The 21,471-nt window shown below is 45.3% G+C and overlaps 1 protein-coding gene across 6 annotated transcripts in view; it reads left to right on the top strand.

The window, feature by feature from the left end:
• Positions 1-21,471, top strand: part of CECR2 (CECR2 histone acetyl-lysine reader) — a 156,281-nt gene that overhangs the window by 97,570 nt on the left and 37,240 nt on the right. For 5 of the 6 annotated variants that reach the window (XR_016394832.1, XM_089920097.1, XM_089920101.1 and 2 more), the window contains exons 3-7: positions 9,986-10,169; positions 11,214-11,353; positions 12,223-12,327; positions 14,847-14,896; positions 15,724-15,893. Coding sequence is in view for 5 of the 6 variants with exons in the window: in XM_089920097.1 (XP_089776223.1) it covers positions 9,986-10,169; positions 11,214-11,353; positions 12,223-12,327; positions 14,847-14,896; positions 15,724-15,893 (649 nt within the window). In the remaining variant the exon portion in view is untranslated. The other variant, XM_089920100.1, reaches the window with a different exon arrangement.

The raw sequence follows: 21,471 nt of genomic DNA, 5'->3' as shown, positions 1-21,471 counted from the left end.
GAGAGGTTAATTTATGTTAAAAAAATGACCCTAGTTAAATACATGTCATAAAATTTCAGATGCTGTTGTAACCGGGAGGAGAGAAGAGTTTTTTCCCCTTCCTTTTACAGGCAGCTGCTTCTGTGACTTTTTTGCTTTTGAAGGAAACTGTGAGTCTCAGATGGACAGAAGCAGAATTAGTGGGGGGCCCGTCAACCCCCTTTGGTGGGGGTATCCTGGTGCCCTCCGAGCTCGTCCCCCTTTCCTGGGGACAGCGGGTGGCAGTGTTGGTCCTGCTGTTCTGTGCTGGGCCAGGGAGGCAAGTGATGGTTCCACCCTTTTTCATATCATACCTGTGAGGTGTCAGAGCATTGCTGAAAACATAATCTGTAAATTGTGTTAAAAACAGCTAAGTATACATGAAATAAAAAAATTTCTGAATGGGCAAGTAAGTTTGGGGTCTGATTGATCCAAGTTGAACTAATTGGTCTGAAGTGAGGCTCAGGCTTCAGCCCTTTAAAAACTTGTTTTTGTCGATATAATACGCACAGAAAAGGGCACATTGTTTAATCATACAGCTCAGTGAATTTGTACAAACTGAATACACCTACGCAGTGATCACTCAGACAAGAAAACATCACAGTGAATTTTACTTTTCATTGAAAGGAATTGCCTAAAGTGATTGCTATTCTGTCCCTCCAGTGGTATCCACGTACATTTAGAGTGAATTTGTGCTCGGTATTCTCTGAAGTTTTATTTTCATCCCACCCTAAAGAAAGAGGATTTTGGACAGATGAATGCTTGCCTTTCTTGGTTCTAAGGCTTACCTGTTATGTGGAGCTAACAAAGTTCCTTAATCTCTTTGTGCGTTACTCGCCTCATCTGTAAAATGGGAATGATAACCATACCTATTACTAAATTTATTGTGAAATTAAATGAGTTCACTCATGACAGCCTTAGAACAGTCTTGAGCTTTTAGTAAATACCAGAAGCATCTACGTGTGTGGAGTAGGAAGTGGATATTGACCCAGGCTACTGCCAATGTCTTAAATGTTGCGGTTTGCACGTCTCAGAACTGGGGTCAGCAGACTTCTACGAAGGGCCAGAGAATAACCATTTTAGGCTTTGTGTGGGTGACATGGTCTAAACTACTCCCCTCTGCCATCCCAGTGCAAAAGTGGCCAGAGCAGTGCTTCGTGACTGATTGTGGCTGTGTTTTTTTAGATTTTCATAATCTGGAATTTGAATTTTATATCATTTTCTCTTGTCAGAAAATAGTATTCTTTTGATTTCTTTTTTCTTCCAACCGTTAAAAAAGAATGATTTTCACATTCTTAGCTTACAGGCTAAAGATAGACCATTCAGGCCAGCTTTGGCCCATGAGCCATAGTTTGCCCCTGTTTTTAGAAAATTAAATAGGTTCCTATTTCTAATTACACAAACTCGGTCACCATGCTGCTCAAGATAATACATTTCCATCTCCTCAGAAAGTGCCCTTTGCACTAAATCTAACCTCCCCACACCCCCAAAACCCCACTGCATCCCACGCAGTGACCTGATTTTTATTGATGCAGATTGTTTTGCCTTATTCTAGAATTTCGTGTGTGTGTGGCTGGGATCATGCAGTGTGGGCTCTGCGTGTCCAGCTTCTTTGAGGAAGCACAGGGTCTGTGTGATACTGACACTGCTATTTGTACCAGTTCTTCGTTCCTTTTAGGGGAGGGGGTCTGCACTGGATTCCAGTGCAAAAATATATGACAGTTTTTTTGTCTGCTAGTTGGTAGACTTGTATGTTGCCTCCAGTTTGGGGCTGTTGAGAATAGAGCAGCTGTAAACACTTGCACGGATGTTTTCGTGGATGTCTTTTCGTTTCTCTCAGGAATCGGCTGGGTCGTGCGTGAGAGCACGATTGATACTGACTTGTTTTCTAAGCAGCGGTGACCTTTATTCTCCTACCGGCAACACATGAACAGTCCAGTTGCTCCATATCTTTCCCGACATCTGTTAATTTTAATTTTACCCAGTTTTTCATTTTACTGATTCTGTTGTGTGTAATGTGGTAACTCATTGTGGGTTTAATGTGCATTTCCCTGATGACTAGATATATAATGGGCTGTGACTATTTTCTTCTGATGTGTAGCTTGCCTTTCCATTTGTTTGGCACTGTATTTTAAAGAAGAGCAAATTTTAATTTTGTTGAAGTCCAATCTATCAGTTTTTTCTAGTATGCTTTTTCCTAAGAAATCAGGACATACCTTAGTGTCAAGAGATTTTCTTTGAGGTTTTCTCTTAGTTTTACAGTTTTAGCGCTTTTTGCAGTTGGCATTATGATGCATTTTGAGTTAGTATTCGTGTATGGTATGAAGTAGAAGGTCAATCAGTGTCCATTTTTCCTTACGAATTTCATCTATGTTCAGTCTGTTTCTGGACTCTGCCTTATTCCATTGATCTATATGTCTTATATTTATACAAGTACCAGATTGTCTTGAAATTGGTGAGTTCTCTACCTTTTTATATTTTAGTTTTGCTTTTTAAATGTTTTGACTATTCTGGGTTCTTTGCATACAAATTTAAAAATCAGCTTGTCAACTCCCCCACCCCCCAAAAAAGGCCTGCTACAGAAAATGGACATTTTGAGCAATGTTGAGTTTCCCAGTCCTTGACCATGATATGTATCTCTCCACTTGTTTATCTTCCTTTATTAAAAAAATTTTTTTTAATTTATTGATTTGGCTGCACTGGGTCTTAGTTGCGGCGTGTGGGATCTAGTTCCCTGACCAGGGATTGAACCCTGGCCCCTGCATTGGGAGTGTGGAGTCTTAACCACTGGACCACCAGGGAAGTCCCTGTTTATCTTCTTTAATTTCAGGAATATTGTATAGTTTCATTGTAAAGATACCGTACACCTTTCCATTTGTGCCTAAGTATTTTATATTTTCCAGCTATTTGTTGCCATTATATGTAAAATACAAGTGAGGTTTTTATATTGACCGTGTTACTATAGTCTTCCTGAATTCACTTCTTAGTTTATTGGTGTTGTTGCTGACTGAGGAGTTTCTGTAGTCTGTTTCCGTTCCAGCCTCTATCCCGGCTCTCTGTCCCAAGAGCTTCCTTCTCTTGTCTTATTACTGTGCCGGCCACAACTCCTGTGTTGTTCCTGATCTTGAGGGAAAGTATTCAGCCTTTCACCCTCAAGTGTGATGAAGTGCTGTCCCTTTTGTCTGTTGCTGAATTCAGTTTGCTGCTGTTTTGTTGAGGATTTCTCCATGTATGTTTATGAAGAATATTGGTCTGTAATTTTATTTTCTTATGAATCTTTGTCAGGTTTTGGCACAAGGGTTGAGAAGTGTTCCCTTCTCTCGTTTCTGAAAGAGTTTGTGTAATTTCTTTTCTTTTTTTAAAAAATTTATTTATTTTATTTACATTTATTTTTGGCTGCGTTGGGTCTTCGTTGCTGTGCGTGGGCTTTCTCTAGTTGCGGCGAGCGGGGGCTGCTCTTCGTTGCAGTATGCAGTCTTCTCGTTGCGGTGGCTTCTCTTGTTGCGGAGCATGGGCTCTACGTGCGCGGGCTTCAGTAGTTGTGGTGCGTGGGCTCAGTAGTTGTGGCTCACGGGCTCTAGAGCACAGGCTCAGTCGTTGTGGCGCACGGGCTTAAGTTGCTCTGCGGCATGTGGGATCTTCCCTGACCAGGGATTGAACCCGTTTCCCCTGCATTGGCTGGCGGGTTCTTAACCACTGCACCACCAGGGAAGTCCGAGTTTGTGTAACTTCTTCCAAACAGTTCACCACTGAAAGCCTTTGGGTTTGTAGTTTTCTTTGTGTGCAAGTTTTTGATTGAGTATTATTGATTTGATTTCTTTAATAGATTAAGGCTATTTGGGTGTTCTGTTTCTTTTTTAAAAAATTTTATTGAAGTATAGTGTTGTGTTAATTTCTGCTGTATAGCAAAGTGATTCAGTTTTACATATATACATTCTTTTTCATATTCCTTTCCATGACAGTTTATCACAGGATATTGAATATAGTTCCCTGTGCTATACAGTAAGACCTTGTTGTTTATCCATTCTAAATGTAATAGTTTCCATCTATCAACCCCAAATTCCCAGTCCATCCCTCTCCCCCCTGCCCATAGCAACCACTAGTCTGACCTCTATATCTGTGATTCTGTTTCTGCTTTGTAAATAGGTTCATTTGTGTCATATTTTAGATTCCACATATAAGTGATATCATACGGTATTTGTCTGTCTTTCTGACTTTGCTTGATATGATAATCTCTTGGTCCATCCATGTTGCTGCAGATGGCATTATTTCACCCTCTTTTTATGGTTGAGTAATATTCCATTGTATATATGTACCATGTCTTTTTTATCCATTCATTCATCTGTCAATGGGTGAAGGTTGCTTCTGTGTCTTGGCTGTTGTCAACAGTGCTGCTATAAACACAGGGGTGCATTTATCTTTTCAAATTACAGTTTTGTCTGGATAAGTACCCAGGAGTGGGATTGCTGGATCATATGGTAGCTCTGTTTTTAGTTTTTTGCGGAACCTCCAAAGTGTTCTCCATAGTGGCTGCACCAATTTACATTCCCACCAACAGTGTAGGAGGGTTCCCTTTTCTCCTGAGTGTTCTATTTCTTAAGTCAATTTTGGTAAGTAATTTAGGCATTTTTCAAGGAGTTTGTCTATTTTATTTAAGATTTTACATTTATTTCCATAGTACTATTCATAATATTCTCTTACTATCTGTAGGATCTACAGTGGTTTCTCCACTTTCATTCCTGATGTTGGAATTTGTTCTCTCTCTCTCCCTCTATTCTTTCTACAGGTTTATCAACTTTTCAAATGCTTACTAAGGAACCAGCTTTTTTTTTTTTTTTTGCAGTATGCGGGCCTCTCGCTGCTGTGGCCTCTTGCGTCGGGGAGCACAGGCTCCGGACGCACAGGCCCAGCGGCCATGGCTCACGGGACCAGCCGCTCCGCGGCATGTGGGATCCTCCTGGACTGGGGCACGAACCCGCGTCCCCTGCATCTGCAGGCGGACTTTCAACCACTGTGCCACCAGGGAAGCCCAAGGAACCAGCTTTTAACTTTACCTACTGTTTGCCTGTTTTCTTTAAAAAAATTGTTTTTCTGTTTTTGATTTATTATTTTCTTCTATTTACTTTGGCTTTAGCCTACTCTTCTTTTTCTTTCTTCTCAAGTTATAATACTTGTTATGAGCCTTTTTTCTTTTCAATACAGGCATTTTAAAGCTGTAAATTTCCTTCTAGGCAGTGCTCGACTGGGCTGTTCAGTCCATTTACATTTAGTGCAGTTACTGGTATGGTTGGTTTTCCACTGTTCTGGGGGTTTTTAAGTGTCCGATTCATTGGTGTTTAGTATATTCACAAGGTTGTGTAGTCATCACCAGTGTTGAATTCCAGAACATTTTATCACCCCCAAAGACCCCTCACACCCATCAGCGGTCACTCCTTGCTTCCTCCAGTCACCAGTCCCACTAACTAATGTGCTTCCTGTCTGTTTTTACTATTCTAGGTACCTCTTATAGGTGGAATGCATACATATAGGTATCCAGCTACTTTCACTTTGCATGTTTTCAGAATTCATCCGTGTTGTAGTGTGAATCACATACTCATTCATTTTATGGCCCCAAAATACTCCGTTGTATAGGTACATGTTTTATTTATCTGTTAGTTCATGGACGTTGGTGCTGTTTCAGCTTTTTGGCTGTTACGAATTATGCTGCTGTGTATGAACATTTGTCTACTCGTTTTTGTTTGGATGTATGTTTTCATTTCTCTTGGGTATATACCTAAGAGTGGAATGGTTGGGTCATATGGTAATTCTGTGTTTAAGTTTTGAGCAGCTTGCCAAACTTTTGCAAAGTTGCTGCACCATTTTACATTCCAACTAGCAGTATATGATGGTTCCCACTCTACGTCCTTGTTAACAAGTGGTCAGCACTTGTTCTTATCTTTTTAATTTTAGCCATCCTGGTGGGTGTGACCTGGTACCCTATTGGGGTTTGATTTGCATTTCCCAAATGACAAATGAGCGTCTTTTCATGTGTTTCCTTCTTTTCTCCTCTCTTTGTCCTTCAGTGCTTTCTTTTGGGTTATTTAAAGATTAATACATGTTGATTTCCAGGTGACTTTTTTTTTAAAATAAATTTATTTATTTTTGGCTGTGTTGGGTCTTTGTTGCTGCACGCAGGCTTTCTCTAGTTGTGGCGAGCAGGCTTCTCATTGCAGTGGCTTCTCTTGTTGCGGAGCACAGGCTCTAGGCACGTGGGCTTCAGTAGTTGCAGCACGTGGGCTCAGCAGTTGTGGCATGCAGGCCCTAGAGCATGCAGGCTCAGTAGTTGTGGTACCCGGGCTTAGTTGCTCTGCGGCATGTGGGATCTTCTTCCCGGACTAGGGATTGAACCCGTGTCCTCTGAATTGGCAGGCAGATTCTTAACCACTGCGCCACCAGGGAAATCCCCCAGATGACCTTTAATACTTTTCTTTGTTACTTAACATAAACATTCATATACACAAATAAAATCTATATTATATACATATTTCCCAGTTAAAAAGATATGTTTTGTATCTTAATCATATTTTCCTTTAATTTGAAATTGTCGTGATTTTTTACTTATCCTGGCTATCACATTGATTTCAGGATATATTTCAGGATATGGCAGGCACTATATAGTCCTATAGAAGAAACATTATTTTAGTTGTTTTGGGCTGAATCTTTTTATGATCTTTAAGAATAAGCACTTCATCAAATTTTCATATGGAGCCTTTTATTTGTTGCTTCACTTGGAACCAAAATCTTTATCTCAATCCAGTATTTGTGTGTTTATGTGTGTTTTTTTTTTTTTTTTAAGCTTTTTGCCCGCACTGTGTGGCATGCAGGATCTTAGTGCCCCGACCAGGGATTGAACCCTCCCCCACTGCACTGGAAGTGCGGAGTCTTAACCACTGGATCTCCAGGGAGGTCCCCCAGTACTTGTGTTAAACGTGGCCTAACTGTGAACACGGGTGTTTCATTAGCTGCCCCAGTAGCCATAGCAAACGGGAAGATAAAATTTTTCCATTTAGTCTCCACATGGCACCCGCGGTGCCAGGTCTTCCTTGCTCCCTGTGTGTGGGCTGCACATACACTTTCACGTCTCAGAACTGACACAGAGCCTGCCTTCTCCCTTGTGATCTTCTCAGGCAGCTTGTTTCCTCCGTGGTGCAGGGTCCTGCCAGCTCCACTCGGGCCGCGCTGTCCCTGGGAATGTGGGTCTCACAGTGCAAGCCTGTTCTGTCTGAAGGAAAATAAGCAGTTCTCTGCTGGGGTCCTAAGAGATGCTCACTCTGCGACTGTGGAAAGATAGTTTTGTCTTTTTTTCTCTCTCTTGTGCAAACTATTTTAAGAAATAAAGGGATAATTAGCATTTGGAACTTTTCTCAGACAAGGAGCTCTGACCTGGTTGTGCTCAGAACCTCCAGTTGGTTCCATCTTTTTGTTCCCACATCCTGTTGAAAGGATTAGTGACAACTCAGGAAGAAGTGCCCTGAGCTGAGCTGAGAGATTTACAACGTAGGATCAGTTTGTAGCAGCTGTTGCCACGCACTCTTCCTCTGAGCAGCACACAGGATCACGGCACTCATTTTTCTGAGGGCGGGAGTGCATGGTCTTGCCAGATTCTGAAAGAGTTTTGTGTCCTAGAGAAGATGAAGAACCGCGAAGTACAGAGTATTAACCCTAATTGTTGGCTTACTGAGCCTTTTCGTTTCAAATACCCTTGACCAGGCTGCCTTCAAAAAATTTTTCCCTCGAATATCTGACCCTTAAAAGAAAGAGATACAGATTTTTATGAGGCTTATCTATATACAAGGTAAAGGAGTGATCTTGAATTGTAAGTCCGTTAGTATCTCTTGGTAAGGTGGTATGGAGATGACTTAAACTTTTAGCAGAAGTGATGTAATTGGAACTGAGTAGGTTAATAGGGCTGTTGGAAAGGAATCTCAGACATGCAGCTATTGGGACACGGAGGGGCTTTCAGGCAGATCGCGGCTGTTTGTGCTTCCTCGCCTCCTGCCGCGTCCTCGTGGAATGATCTCATGTCATGATCTCATGTCATGGAGTCCACGTTTCATTTTACTGCAGGAAGAACACACCTGGTTGTTTAGGGTACTTGGTGTGCAGTAGAAATCCTAGAAAGCATGTGGCGGATAAAGGGGTTTATTACCAAAGGCAGGTTGTCTTCTTCACACTCTTTGAAACGAAAAAGCACCCCGTTTTATGTTCATATTCTCCTTTGCCACACGACCTGCTTTTCACCGCCAGCTAGAGCTGCTCTTTGTCGGCTCCTCCACCTGAAGGGGTAGCATGGGCTTTGCGGGCGGAGGCCAGGCTGGTCCCAAGGCTCCCGCAGGTGCCTGCAAGCAGGGCTCAGGTCATGGTGCTGAGAGCCCTGTGTTTCCAGGTGTAATGCTGCATTTTGATAAGGTAACCACATTCACAGTGTCCGCATTTGAGGTATCAACAGGAAGGAAATAAAGTTTCTTCTCTCTTTGAAAAAGCAAAATGTTTAATTTCTTATTTGCCTAAGGCCCTTTGTTTTTTCTCTATGAGTATTTCTTCTGACTTTTTCTGCAAATATAACTACATAGATTATAAGTTAACATGATACATGCCTCTTGTAAAGATTATATTGACACATAATTCCTTTAGAGCTCTTTGTTTAGTGAGAAAAAAATATATATATATATATTTTTTTGCTGTACACGGGCCTCTCACCGCTGTGTCCTCTCCTGCTGCAGAGCACAGGCTCTGGACGAGCAGGCTCAGCGGCCATGGCTCACTGGCCCAGCCACTCCGCGGCATGTGGGATCTTCCCAGACCGGGGCACGAACCCGTGTCCCCTGCATCGGCAGGCGAGCTCTCAACCACTGCGCCACCAGGGAAGCCTGAGAAAAATATTTTTAAATCAAGCATTAGGTGAAATTATATCCAGATTCTTTAATAGTTGAGATATGAAATAACTAACAAACAGCACTTGTTATATACAAGGCACATTTAGGTACTCATCAAAAATTTAAGTTGTCTTAAATGTTTTCTATAGAAAAAAACCCTCAAATTTAGTGTTTCGTAACACACCCACAAGTTTACGTGTAACAGCACATGAAAGTATAGTTACACGTTGGAGTAGCCTCTTTTAAAATTAATTAATTAATTAATCTATCTGGCCACGCAGAGCGGCTTGTGGGATCTTAGTTCCCCGACCAGGGATTGATCCTGGGCCCTTGGCAGTGAAAGCATGGAGTCCTAACCACTGGACCGCCAGGGAATTCCCTGGAGTAGCCTCCTGTGTTCTGGAGAAGGTTTTTTCAAACCTTTGCATCTTAACCTGAACTATAAATGGATTAGGCCAGGCAGACATTGCCGTTCTTTGCTGTTTGCCATCTAAGTTGTGGACCTTAATTTTGGCTGTGTTGGGTCTTTGTTGCTGTGCACGGGCTTTCTCTAGTTGTGGCGAGCAGGGTCTACTCTTTGTTGCGGTGCGCGGGCTTCTCATTGCGGTGGCTTCTCTTGTTGCGGAGCATGGGCTCTAGGCACGCAGGCTTCAGTAGTTGTGGCTCACGGGCTCTAGAGCGCAGGCTCAGTAGTTGTGGCACACAGGCTTGGTTGCTCTGCGGCACGTGGGATCTTCCGGGACCAGGGCTCAAACCCGTGGCCCCTGTATTGGCAGGCGATTTCTTAACCACTGTGCCACCAGGAAAGGTCCCGCAACCTTCTTAAATATTGATGATCTTTGGGACTTGATGGTGTCAGGTCCCAGGAGATGGTGTAATAACATAGTGTTTCCTCAAGGGATCCCTGGGCCCTTCCTGGCACTTTCCACTCCTGCTGCTGTTGAAGATTTGTCAGCTGTCCAGCCACCCACCACCTCCAGCACGCCCCGCCCTCCACACCACCCTCTCTATGTGGTACTCACGTGTCTTTGTGTCTGGGGCCGCCTGGGTAGGCCTCAGACCTTCCACAGCTACCTGGAGGACATCATCAGCTACCGCTGGGAGCTGGAGGAAGGGAAGCCTAACCCCCTGAGGGAAGCCAGCTTCCAGGACCTGCCCCTTCGCACCCGTGTGGAAATCCTCCACCGCCTCTGTGACTACCGGCTGGACGCAGACGATGTCTTCGATCTCCTCAAGGTGCGTAGCTGACAGGCACCCTGTCCCTGGAGCAGAAGTTAGAGCAGCCAGCGTTGGGATGCTGTGCTGGTCTTGGGAATCTTGTGGATGCAGCTGTTACCACTGTTGCCAGGGGGATCCAAGCCACACGCTCAGATGACTGCATGTTATTTTATTTTGGTTTAACTTCTACTTTGGTTTGTTCTTCGTTCTGTGTACCGAGTCCCCGCTGACATGGGAACAATCATAGGTTCCTGTTTGCCCTGTCATCAGTCAGAATTGCAGTTACATTAGTCACTGAGTTTTATTTCCTGAGGTCTGAAATTTGACTTAGAATAATTGAAATATTTATGAAACCTCCCAAGGACTTTAACCCATCCTCACCGCACACCGTGTGCACATTGTAGATGTGTGTGCTGGGTGGGGCTGTGGACGCCTCCCCCCTCCCTCTTATCCTGTCTCAGAGGGAGGGCACGGACGGTCTTCTGCTTTGCCCTCACCGAGAGGTTGGTCAGAAACGATGAACTGCGTCGACGGTGCTCGTGGGCTCAGATGGGCACCATGGTGAAAACCGCAGAGCAGCCCAGCACAGTCTTCGCTGAGGTCTCGGCCTCCACCCCCCGAGGGTTGGCAGTGCAGGTCAGGCTGGGGGAGTGGGGAGCCCCGGGCCGGACTGGCCGGCGGCGACAGAGCGTCATGGGGGACGAGGCTGCCACAGCACCAGACTCTCCTGTTGGAATTGTCATTCCTCTTGTTGGTACACACAGAATACATGTCTAAACCAAGTATGTCACATGTTCATCAAAATCCCTTTGGGTTGCTCTTTTTTTGGCGAGGTAGGGGCGACGGTGGCAATGGGATTCATGTGAAGTACTTCCGTATCCTGCTCTTAAGGCAGGCACCTTCTCCCCGTCCCGTGTGTCGGGTACCCTGACTGAGAATTACCTAAGATGCTTGAGCATTTTAACATGAGGGATATGTGAGGATAAATTCAGAATCCTCATTTCAGTTGTCTCTTTAGTTTTGTTCGTTGTGAGCCCAAACCTCTTTCCTTGTCCTGCCCAGGGCCTGGATGCAGACAGTCTCCGTGTGGAACCGCTGGGTGAGGACAACTCCGGGGCCCTCTACTGGTATTTCTATGGGACACGAATGTACAAGGAGGACCCAGTGCAAGGAAAATCCAACGGAGAGCTCTCTCTGAGCAGGTACCTTCCTAAAGGTCAGGGCTGCCATAGCCACTGTTAGAAGAGCGTCGTTAAAATCAAATACATCGGAATTCCGCAGCACAAGTTATTTTTTCTCATGAAGGAATTAGCTGTAGCAGCATGTCTACAAAGAGATGGCAAAGAGTTATTTCACACAAAAGTGAAAAGGAATTAATCTCTAGCCCAGCTCTCAGCGGCCCCACCCCAGAGGCCGTTCTGCCCGCCAGGTTCTCAGCAGCACAAGTGCTCCCCGGGGCCTTTCCCTCCAGCAGAGTGGGTTCTGGAGAATCCCTTCTCCTACTAGAGCTGATGTCCTCAGTGAGGAAGAGGGCTTGTCCCCAGCATCCCAGAGCGATGCTGCATCTTCCCCAGACGTCCCGGTTGCTGGGCCCTTTGCTGTTAGCGAAGCCTGAGGCCTCACTCAGATGTTCATGTGGGAGATGTTGTTTTCCTTGGTTCCACGTTTTAACAATGGAAAATGGGAGGTCACCCTGCTCTTTCCCTGTAACTGCTGCCTTTGTTCCTTTTTATAACCTCATGGCCAGAAAAGCTAATCACTAGCTTAAAGCCAGTTTTTTGTTTTGTTTTGTTTTTTTTTGCGGTACGCGGGCCTCTCAGTGTTGTGGCCTCTCCCGTTGCGGGGCACAGGCTCCGGACGCGCAGGCTCAGCGGCCATGGCTCACGGGCCCAGCCGCTCCGCGGCACGTGGGATCTTCCCGGACCAGGGCACGAACCCGTGTCACCTGCGTCGGCAGGCGGACTCTCAACCACTGCGCCACCAGGGCAGCCCCATGATCACTAGCTTATAAATCATGTGTAACGCATCAGTCCTATGACAGAACATTTCTATTTAACGTACTATTTCTTAGGGAAACTGAAGGACAAAAAAATGTCTCAAGTGTTCCTGGGAAAACAGGGAAAAGAAGAGGAAGACCCCCAAAACGGAAAAAACTGCAGGAGGAAACTCTAGTGAGGTGAGTAAATCTTGTTAGTCTGTGTAGGTGCCTAACGTGAACCCTTACGCTGGAGGGACTCGCCTCCATCCTGCTTTCTGTGCCTCCGGGGGGACATGGGCCCTGCGTCACAGTCCTCGGGGGCCTCCTGCCTGGCCCCTCGCTTTCACTGGACAGTGGGGACTCTGACAGTGAACGTGACAGTGGACGGCACCGAGAACCGAGCCCGCCTGCAGGAAATGCCCTGAAAATCCCATCCCTACACCACACGTTTCTTCACAGGAGTGTGGAGAGAGTTAATACTGTGTATGAGTTTAGGAGTTAATTCTTTCTTGGTAAGGAGATTTTAGTAGTAAACATGCTTTGTTCTATGTAGAATACAATTTCTTACAATAAAGAAAAGGTAAGACTTTAAACATTTTTATAGTGTTTATTTTATATTTAATTTTAGCAAAGAAAAAGATTCTCTTACGATTGGGAAATTGTATTATTACTATTTTTTGGCCGCACTGCGCGGCATGTGGGACCTTAATTCCCCAACCAGGGGGATCGAACTCGCATCCCGTGCAGTGGAAGTGCGGAGTCTTAACCAGTGGACCACCAGGGCAGTCCCAGGAAATTTTATTTTAATATGTCATTGCCTTTTAGGAATTCCCACCATGTGAATCTCAATATAAGAGTTTTCAGAATCTGACCTGTTCTGTGTAGAAATACTTTTTCCTTTTACTTGAGGATCAGATCTGTCATTATTCACTTATGGAAGTTAGGTCATAGTCTTAAAAATTCTAATAACACAGGAGAAGCTGCTTCTTCCTTCGGCGTTTTAGAACTACTTAAGTAACCTAAATGCCTGAAGTGAACCAGATTTCACTGTGCTGCTTATTAACTACTAAGAGATATTTTTAGGAATCAGATGACGAATAAATCAATCAGAATTTGATTTTTTTGTTACAACAGTCAGTGTTACACTTTCCAGAAATTTTGACTACAGATTGCAGCTTTCCTCCCACCAGTATTTGTGAGAAATGTTCTTATAATCATGTTTTATACACAAGACGTCTGTTTCTGGATTTTGTTAGCGATCTACACCTCCTGATACATTCAGAAATCTGTTCTGTACTCTCTCAGTTTCCCTGTGAGTCCCAACAATTAAAGTGCCTTAGTGGTGGGGCTGTAGTCATTTTAAGAAGCATATGTGTGCTTATGCTACCCTCTGCTGGTGATTTTATTCTTTAGAGTTCTGTATCCAATACAGTATTTAAGTATTTTTAAATTAAATAAAATTTTGTGAAATCTAAAAAGTGAAACTAGTGGATATAATAAAACAGAAACAGACTCATAGAAACAGAACAAACTAGTGGTGACCAGCGGGGAGAGGGACGGGGGAGGGGCAAGATAGGGGATTAAGAGGTACAAACTACTTGGTAAAATAAACTATAGGGATATACTCTACAACACAGGGAATATAGCCAATATTTTTTACTAACTATAAGTGGAGTATAATCTTTAAAAGTTGTGAATCATTGTGTTGTACATCTAAAACTATACCTCCGTTTTTTAAAGAATGATGAAAAACAAATGTAGACAATAAGATATGTATAAAAGGGGGAGAAAAAGTAAAGAGAAAGGGCAGCCCCTAAAACAAATTATTTTTTAAAAATAATGAATAAAATTTAAAGTTTGGTTCCTCAGTCACACCTGACACACTTCAGCTGAGCCAGGCACTCGTGGCCCGTGGCTGCCTCGTTGGACAGCGACAGTACAGGACGTTTTCCTTCTCCCGGGAGGCTGTTCGGGGCAGTGCTGGGTTAGGTGGTTGAAAAGAGACCAGAAAATCCAGAGAATGTCGTTCATGGTTCAGGGAGACTTAACACTGTCGGGCTGATGAGCACATTTGTATTTTATAATTTAATTCCAGCATCCCTGTGAGGTGGGCATTATTAATAGCCCCATTTTACAGGGAAGTTCAGTGACTTTTCTGAGGTCACAGGGTAGGTGGTGGCAAGCCTTGAATAGAGGTGGCCCGGCCTCAGAACCTGTGTTCTTCACCCCAGCCTGCTGTGAGGGCCAATTCAGTACGCCTCACCTGCAGTGCCACCCTCAGTGCAGTCTGGGAGGAAGCCCTTTTCTTGGCATTTACCTGTGGACACTGAACTTCTCCTTTCCTGTGTCCCCGTGTATCTGTCCTTCCTCTCTGCGCCAACACACACTCTTGGTAGTAAGTCATGGGTCTACCTTACAGGGGAGGACAACAATTTTGGACATGTCTTTGTTTTGTTTTTTTGTTTGTTTTTTTTTTTTTTTTGCGGTACGCGGGCCTCTCACTGTCGTGGCCTGTCCCGTTGCAGAGCACAGGCTCTGGACGCGGAGGCTCAGCGGCCATGGTTCACAGGCCCAGCCGCTCCGCGGCATGTGGGATCTTCCCGGACCTGGGCACGAACCCGTGTCCCCTGTATCGGCAGGCGGACTCTCAACCACTGCGCCACCAGCGAAGCCCCATGTCTTTGTTTTAATTGGTGCCTCTTTTTCCTGTGTTTCAGTGAAAAGCAGGAAGAAAACTCCTTAGCATCTGAGCCGCAGACAGGAAATGGTAATGGCTTGTGTCGGGGTCAGAAGGGATTGCATGAACATGATTGACTCGTGTCCTTTTCCAGAGTCGAGTGCAGAGCGTTACGACTCTTACAGTAACCTCTGATTAGCCTCCTCACCCTTCACACATCGTCTCCCTGTGCCCATCTCTCCCCCTGACGGATAGCTTGAGAGCAGGACCAGGTCTTTTCACTTGGGCCCCCTTACCCAGGCCCAGCAGAATAGACACCCAACGTTGGAATGAATGAGCAGCTTCTCCGAGAGCTTTCTTTTAATGTATTGGATTGGCCAAAAAGTTTGTTCGGTTAGTGAATACGTTCAATAAAGTTCTTGGTGAAAATGAAAAATCTGTCTTATTTTTACTTAAAACTGAACGAACTTTTTGGCCAACCCAGTAAAATGCTTTACTACATAAGGAAGTGTACTGGGTTCCTACCTAGACTTCGGTTCTGGAATCCAAATTGTATAAATTTGGGGAGAAATAGCAATTTAGTGTATCTCAGTGCAACAAGCGAGACTGCAAAAGCTCAGTCAAAACCATTTTTGCAGAAAAGTAAATACATTAAAGCATTTCTAGTATATTAGAATCTATCATGAAGGTTACAATAGTTATATTTGTATTGCCTTTACGTATTCTTATCTCTTAGTTGTAAACAATGATAGTAACAGGAAAATCAGAAGTACACAGCATCAACCTTAAAAGGTAATGGGCCCCCCATTTTTCTGATTACCTGGCTTTGATCATAACCCAGGGTCCAACTGAAACTGAAGATAGAAAGAAACAGGTCTCATGGGATCTGTTTACTGAGCCACCCCTTTCTCTTCTAGGGTCCCAGGGGCCAGGCCAAGGCTCCTGGTGGCTCCTGTGCCAGACAGAAGAGGAGTGGAGACAGGTCACCGAGAGTTTCCGGGAGAGGACCTCCCTGCGAGAGCGGCAGCTCTACAAGCTCCTCAGCGAGGACTTCCTGCCCGAGATCTGCAGCATGATTGCCCAGAAGGTGTGCAGACAGGGTCCCTGTCCTCCGTGTGTGGCGTCAGGCTGCTCTGGTAAAGGGTTCCTTCATTAGAGGTTTGAGCACCCTCCACTCCACGCTCTCCTGCAGCTGGTCCAGCCTTCATCTTTCTTCATCTGGGACATTAAAATGGGACCTCGTGCCCCCACTCTCCTTCACTATGGGCCATGTGATTTAATTCTCATGCCTCTACCCTGTCCTCACCACTCTTCACCCTTGGGAGCCAGCTCTCCTCCTCCCCAGCATCCCCTGGGAACCACCCCTTGAGCCCCAGGTGTGTCTCTGCAGAGCACCCTGTGTGTACCTCTCCCTGTACATAGACTGCTGCCTTTTTTTCTTTCCTTTTTAAAAAAGATCATCTTCTGGTCTGTCTGCTTCTAACAGCAGGCTCTAAAGGTGCTTTTCTTTGTGGTTCTAGTGCTGGCTGCGCCCTCTGACTGTAGGGCACTGAACCCTGGCTTCGTCCTGCACCCCGCCTGTTCCAAGGCTCTCAGAAACCCCACTTGAGGACCTTGTGTCTGTGAGCTCTCCCCTGCCTCTCCCAAGCGAGGGTGTACCCCCCCGGTGTGCTTCCCGGCTTCATTTCATTGGGAGTTGTCTAAGCAACTCTGGATCAGGAGCCATGTCTTCCCCATCATTGTAACCCCACAGGTGACCTCCTGGAACACCCGTTCTGTGGTGGGTGCCTGGCAGCCACCCAGTTTCCATAAATCTGATGCTTCTGATTCTTAATACTTTTTAATAGAAGACAGAAAAATGTGAGCACTGCCCCTGGCATTTGAGGAGAAAGTGTTTTTAAACTCTTGCTGCAGCACCCCCGGTGGGGGTCACGTGACAGATACATTACTTGATTTGTCGTGACTCCAGTGATATTTGTAACCATTGAGCAGGTTGGTGCTTTGGGGTGAACTGTAGAAAGTCACGGAATTGCATTTTCATGGGTGAGCATCTCCCCATCGACGTCCTTAATCCCGTTGACTATAATTACACTTGGATCTTGTCCTCCACAGTGCACTGTGACCATTTTTCCAGGACTTGAAATACGTAATCTAGTTTTCTTAAAGTAGCTATTAAATAGAGCTGGTTTTATAACTTTACATAACCTTGTATATGACTTTATTGATATGATTAATGACAGCACCTTAAATCATCTGTAAGGCATTTACCTAATCTGCTTAAACTTTCTTTTATAATTCTGTCTTTTTAACTGCAATATTCAACCTCAGACTTTTGAATAGTGTAACTAAGGGAAAAAACTTTTACAGGCATAAAATGGATGGTTTTGATACAGAAAATTTCAGGAGTTGATTCTTTGCAAGACAACAAAAAATTAAAATAAGGTAAACCTTAAATACAAATTTCAAGAACCATGAAATTAGAAGCTGAAAAAAGAAATAATAGATTTGATATTTTGAAAGCTATACAGTGCTGTAAATTTGCAAGCCTTAGTGAAATGTGGTGTTGATCCCTCCCCCAAAAAAACCCAGAATCTTATGCAGCCAGAAACCTTAGCAGACCAGTAATTAGGGAAGAAGAGTTTTCACGAAAGCATCCCATCAAAAGCTCCAGAATCATTTAGATTTATTCACAGGTAAAATTTTCTAAACCTTTACGAAAAGATAATTTCCAAACAGTTCAAAAATAAAGAAAGAAGTGGCTTGGTTACTGTGTCCATTGAGATATAGTTATCTTAGTGCCCCATTCCTGATGAATTTAAATACGCTCTTCATTCAGTAATATAAATGTCAAGCCTTTAAAAGTGCACTAACAAGTAAAGACCGTTTCCTCATCAAAAGAATAATAACTCATAACCCATCGGGGTTAAGTGGCATGTGTGGTACGGGAATACTGTCTTGGAAGTCTTGTGTGTGTGACGTAAGAAAAGAGTAAGAGGCAGAATTTTAGAGCGTTTCGTCTGGGGGAATAGAATTGCACTTAACGAAGTCTGTTGCTTAGCGCTCACAGCAGTGCTGGCTCCCGACATCCTGCGTGGGCATCACCTGGACCGCGCGCTAGACGCCGGATCCCGCCCTGCTCTCGTCCCAGCCCGGCAGGATGGCTGGAGGTAGTTCTGTTGCTCTGTGATTCATTCCTATGCCTGCTAAAGGTTAACAGTTACTGGCCGCCGCAGCAAAACGGGTGCTGCTGTGAATCTGACTGTGCCTGTGCAGAATTGATGAGAGAGAAGAAGGTACAAAGCTGTGAGGACGTGTATCTCTTCACATCTCGAGCAAGGATGCCAGACCTCTGTGTTTCTTGAAGGAAAGTTTAGATGTCAGTCGTCACCAAGATAAATTGAGGTTTGTTGTCGCCTTAGCCAAGTCCCAGCGTAACAGAGCTCTCCTCGAGAATACGTGGTGAACGTAGATATTGCGGGTGGGGGCAGTGGGGTGACCCATTTTAGCACTGCCTTGTCCTGGCACAGAGGCCAGACATCAGAAGCACCCTCGGGGGGGTCTTCATTCAAGAGGCCACCCACGGGAAATGACAACCTGCGAGCTGGGCATCCTGCTGATGTTTTCACAGACCTGTGTGTGTCCGTTGTTCTCGTTACTGAATTCACACAATTAAATATTATGAAACAAAATAAGGGCATAAAATTTTCTATAAAAAGTTTTTATTAAAAACAAAGATGAGTTGCTTCTGAAAGGTTGACTGTCAAATTAGGATAAAATAGTAAAAAATGAAAGGAAAAAAATTCATTACAATCTTATCATTTCGGTATTTGGATTGCAAGTATCATTAACATCTCACTTGCGATTATAAAAACAAAACTGGAAGGGCAGATAAAGGTATAAGAGGGTAGGAGGGAATCTCCGGGAACCCCCTCAGTGGGCCTGCATCATATGACTAGTGAATGGCAGTACATTTTTATACATTAAGTTAAAACACACACACTGTGTAGATTCTTCCTTTGACAGTGACTGTGTGTACCTACCAGTACCCATCCAAGTTATACTGGCCGAAAGGGATCTGTTCTAGTAATAAACACACCTATGATTTGAGTGTGAAATGGAAATCACATGCCAGTAAAACAGAATAGACACCGTTACAGGCTACAGTGCAGCATGACAAGCGCAGAGCCGCAGGGTCTGGGGGGCTGCGCGTCGTGAGCTTTCCTCTAGGAACCCCCGTAGGTGTGGCGCCGCCCTCTTCTAGCTGCCCGTTTGGATGAGCTTCCTGATAGCTCTGAATTTCAATTTTCTTATTAGTAAAATATGAAGTGCTGTAATTTCCCAGTTTCTGTGGGAAGGACCATTGTCCAGTACCTGGCCTAGTACTTAGCGATGGATTGACACTTGGTCCCTCCATTGTTTATGGCGGCTTGTAACTGGCGAGGAATTTTGATAGAAAACTAAATCCACGTTTCTTACCAAAATAATTGCAAGTCTACAGAGAGGCAAAGCTGTTGGGATAACTCATGGAGGTATGATAGTCCTGTAAACTTTGAAATAATGAAAGAACCAGAAGGTAAGGCCGCTTTGACCACATGAAAGTTAAACTTTTATGGCAAGATTAAAGTCAGGGGGGTGTAGACTAGTGAAAGCGTTTTAGCTAAGGTTACAGACAGTGATAGTCAGGTGTGTTATACATATCAGGTCTTTAACAGATAAGTTGATAAGTCACATAGAAGATGGTTGTGAGGACAGGGAAACCGCAGCGCTGTCCGGCCCCAGCACCTGCCTCACTCGGCAGAGGTGGAGGTGGCCCCCTGGCCCCTTTGCTGTTGGTCCCCTGAGAGAGCTCGTGGCCCGAGGGCTCTTCCCCTGGGCCTGAACTTCCGAAGGAGTCGCTCATAGGCACATTTGAGGAGCTGCTGCAGTAGCTTTTGGGGTAAAGGGGGCCATGCCCCCCTTTGACGGTTGGGATTTTACCTCTACTGAAGCTGCTCATTCTCATAATGGGAAAGCTCCCCAGACCCCATCTCAGCAGATCTCCTGCCGCTCTGTGGCTCGTTTGGGTTGCATAGACCATCACTTAGTGGCAGGAGCGCCGCTGAGCTTTTCCCATCCTTCGCCGCTTTACCTCGCTGATGCCACAGGTCTCAAGCTTTTCAGTTAAGTGGTGCCAGACCACACGTACATGATGCTGATGTGACGCCGCAGAGCGTACTCGCCTCACCTGCACAGCCCTTGCTTACCATTTCTCAATACGAGGTTATGATGGTGAGGGTTTGGGGCTCAGTCCACAGAAATTCCAAAACTGACGTTGGCCTTTGAAGTTCCGTGTAACGGCCGCTGCCAAGCCTCTGACATCATCTGGGGGTCTAACACCCCCAGGAAGCTCTGCGATCGCTCGTGGCTGAGCCTGTTGTCTCTCGTCCTCCTACCTGTTCCAGCCTCACCGGCCACAGAACCGCCTCTAGAGGAGAGCTGCCCTCCTGCTGCTCGGAATCCGCCTTGAGAGCCGCTCCCGGCAGCCCGAGGTGATGAAACTGGCTTTTCCTTGGTAATATGAGACAAAACTTGTTAAAAGTGTTAACACCATTCAGGGAGTTTGAAACATGGTATCTCTGAGCTTTTTTGAACGTTTTTAAGTGAACAAGCTGCTTGGGGCCTTGTAGAGCTGAGTTGTCATTTTTGCTGACTGGCCTGGGGTGCCACGGGCCCTTGTTTAGGTAGAGCCTCACCTGGCCCTTCCAGGCCCCTCTCGACTGGTGGCAGGGGCAGCGACAGCAGCAGCTGAGGGTACCCTCACCCATCTTGTCCTCGCTCTCCCTCACTCGTAACTGTAGGGGAAGCGTCCACAGCGGACACGGACAGGATTGCAGCCTGGGCGGAGGTCTGACCACCTGTCCGTCAAGTCCACTGAGCAATAGGTGAGTGTGTGAGAGGGAGCAGAGAGAAGGGTTTACAGAAAAAGATTGTTCAGAAAAGATTGTCCCATTTTATTTCGTGTACTTCTTCTATCCCAAGTTCTTTACCTTGATTTCATTTTTAAAACCTCAAGCCTTTATGGAGTATTCTTTTATATAAGATGCATTTCTAGAAAGAGAAGGAGTGGTAAAAATAAGACGTAAGTTGACTGTTGGGCTCCCCTAATCTCCGGGGATGATACTCCGTCGTCACTTACTGTAATACCGAGGAGAATGATGCGCTCCGTGACAGACACACATGTAATAGGAACACAGGAGGCGCAGATGGAAGGGACTGGGGCCGAGAGTTGGAGCAGCAGAGCTGTGTCGTCTGAGCCCTGCAGGGTGGCTGAGGTCTTGACGGTGGCAGTGCGGGCGGAGGGTCAAGGCAAGCAGAAGTACAGAGGCAGGGTCGTGTGCAGTGCAGTCGGAGAGCGTGTGTGCTGGGTCGTGGCTGGCGTGTAAGATATGTTGTGACTCAGAGTGGCGGTTGGGCTGGAACAGTCAGACTTTGGAGTCCCCTGGCCGTCCCCTGCTTGTTTGTCCATGGGAGGCAGTGGTCGGAGGCTATGTCGTTCGGTCTTTGTTTCAGGAAGACACATCTGGGGTCAGACCCCATCAGGAACAACTGCAAGGTGAGCAAGTAGCTGTAGGGTCCCTGCTCTGGGAGCGTGGGCCTAGAGGGGAGGATGGCCTCTGGGGGAAGTG

Source organism: Delphinapterus leucas, chromosome 11 (genome assembly GCF_059928025.1).
Source record: "Delphinapterus leucas isolate spDelLeu-1000000601 "Yukka" chromosome 11, BTC_Dleu_Yukka2, whole genome shotgun sequence".
Taxonomy (NCBI): domain Eukaryota; kingdom Metazoa; phylum Chordata; class Mammalia; order Artiodactyla; family Monodontidae; genus Delphinapterus; species Delphinapterus leucas.
Note: the sequence above shows the minus strand (reverse complement) of the source record. Positions and strands in the feature narration are given on the sequence as shown.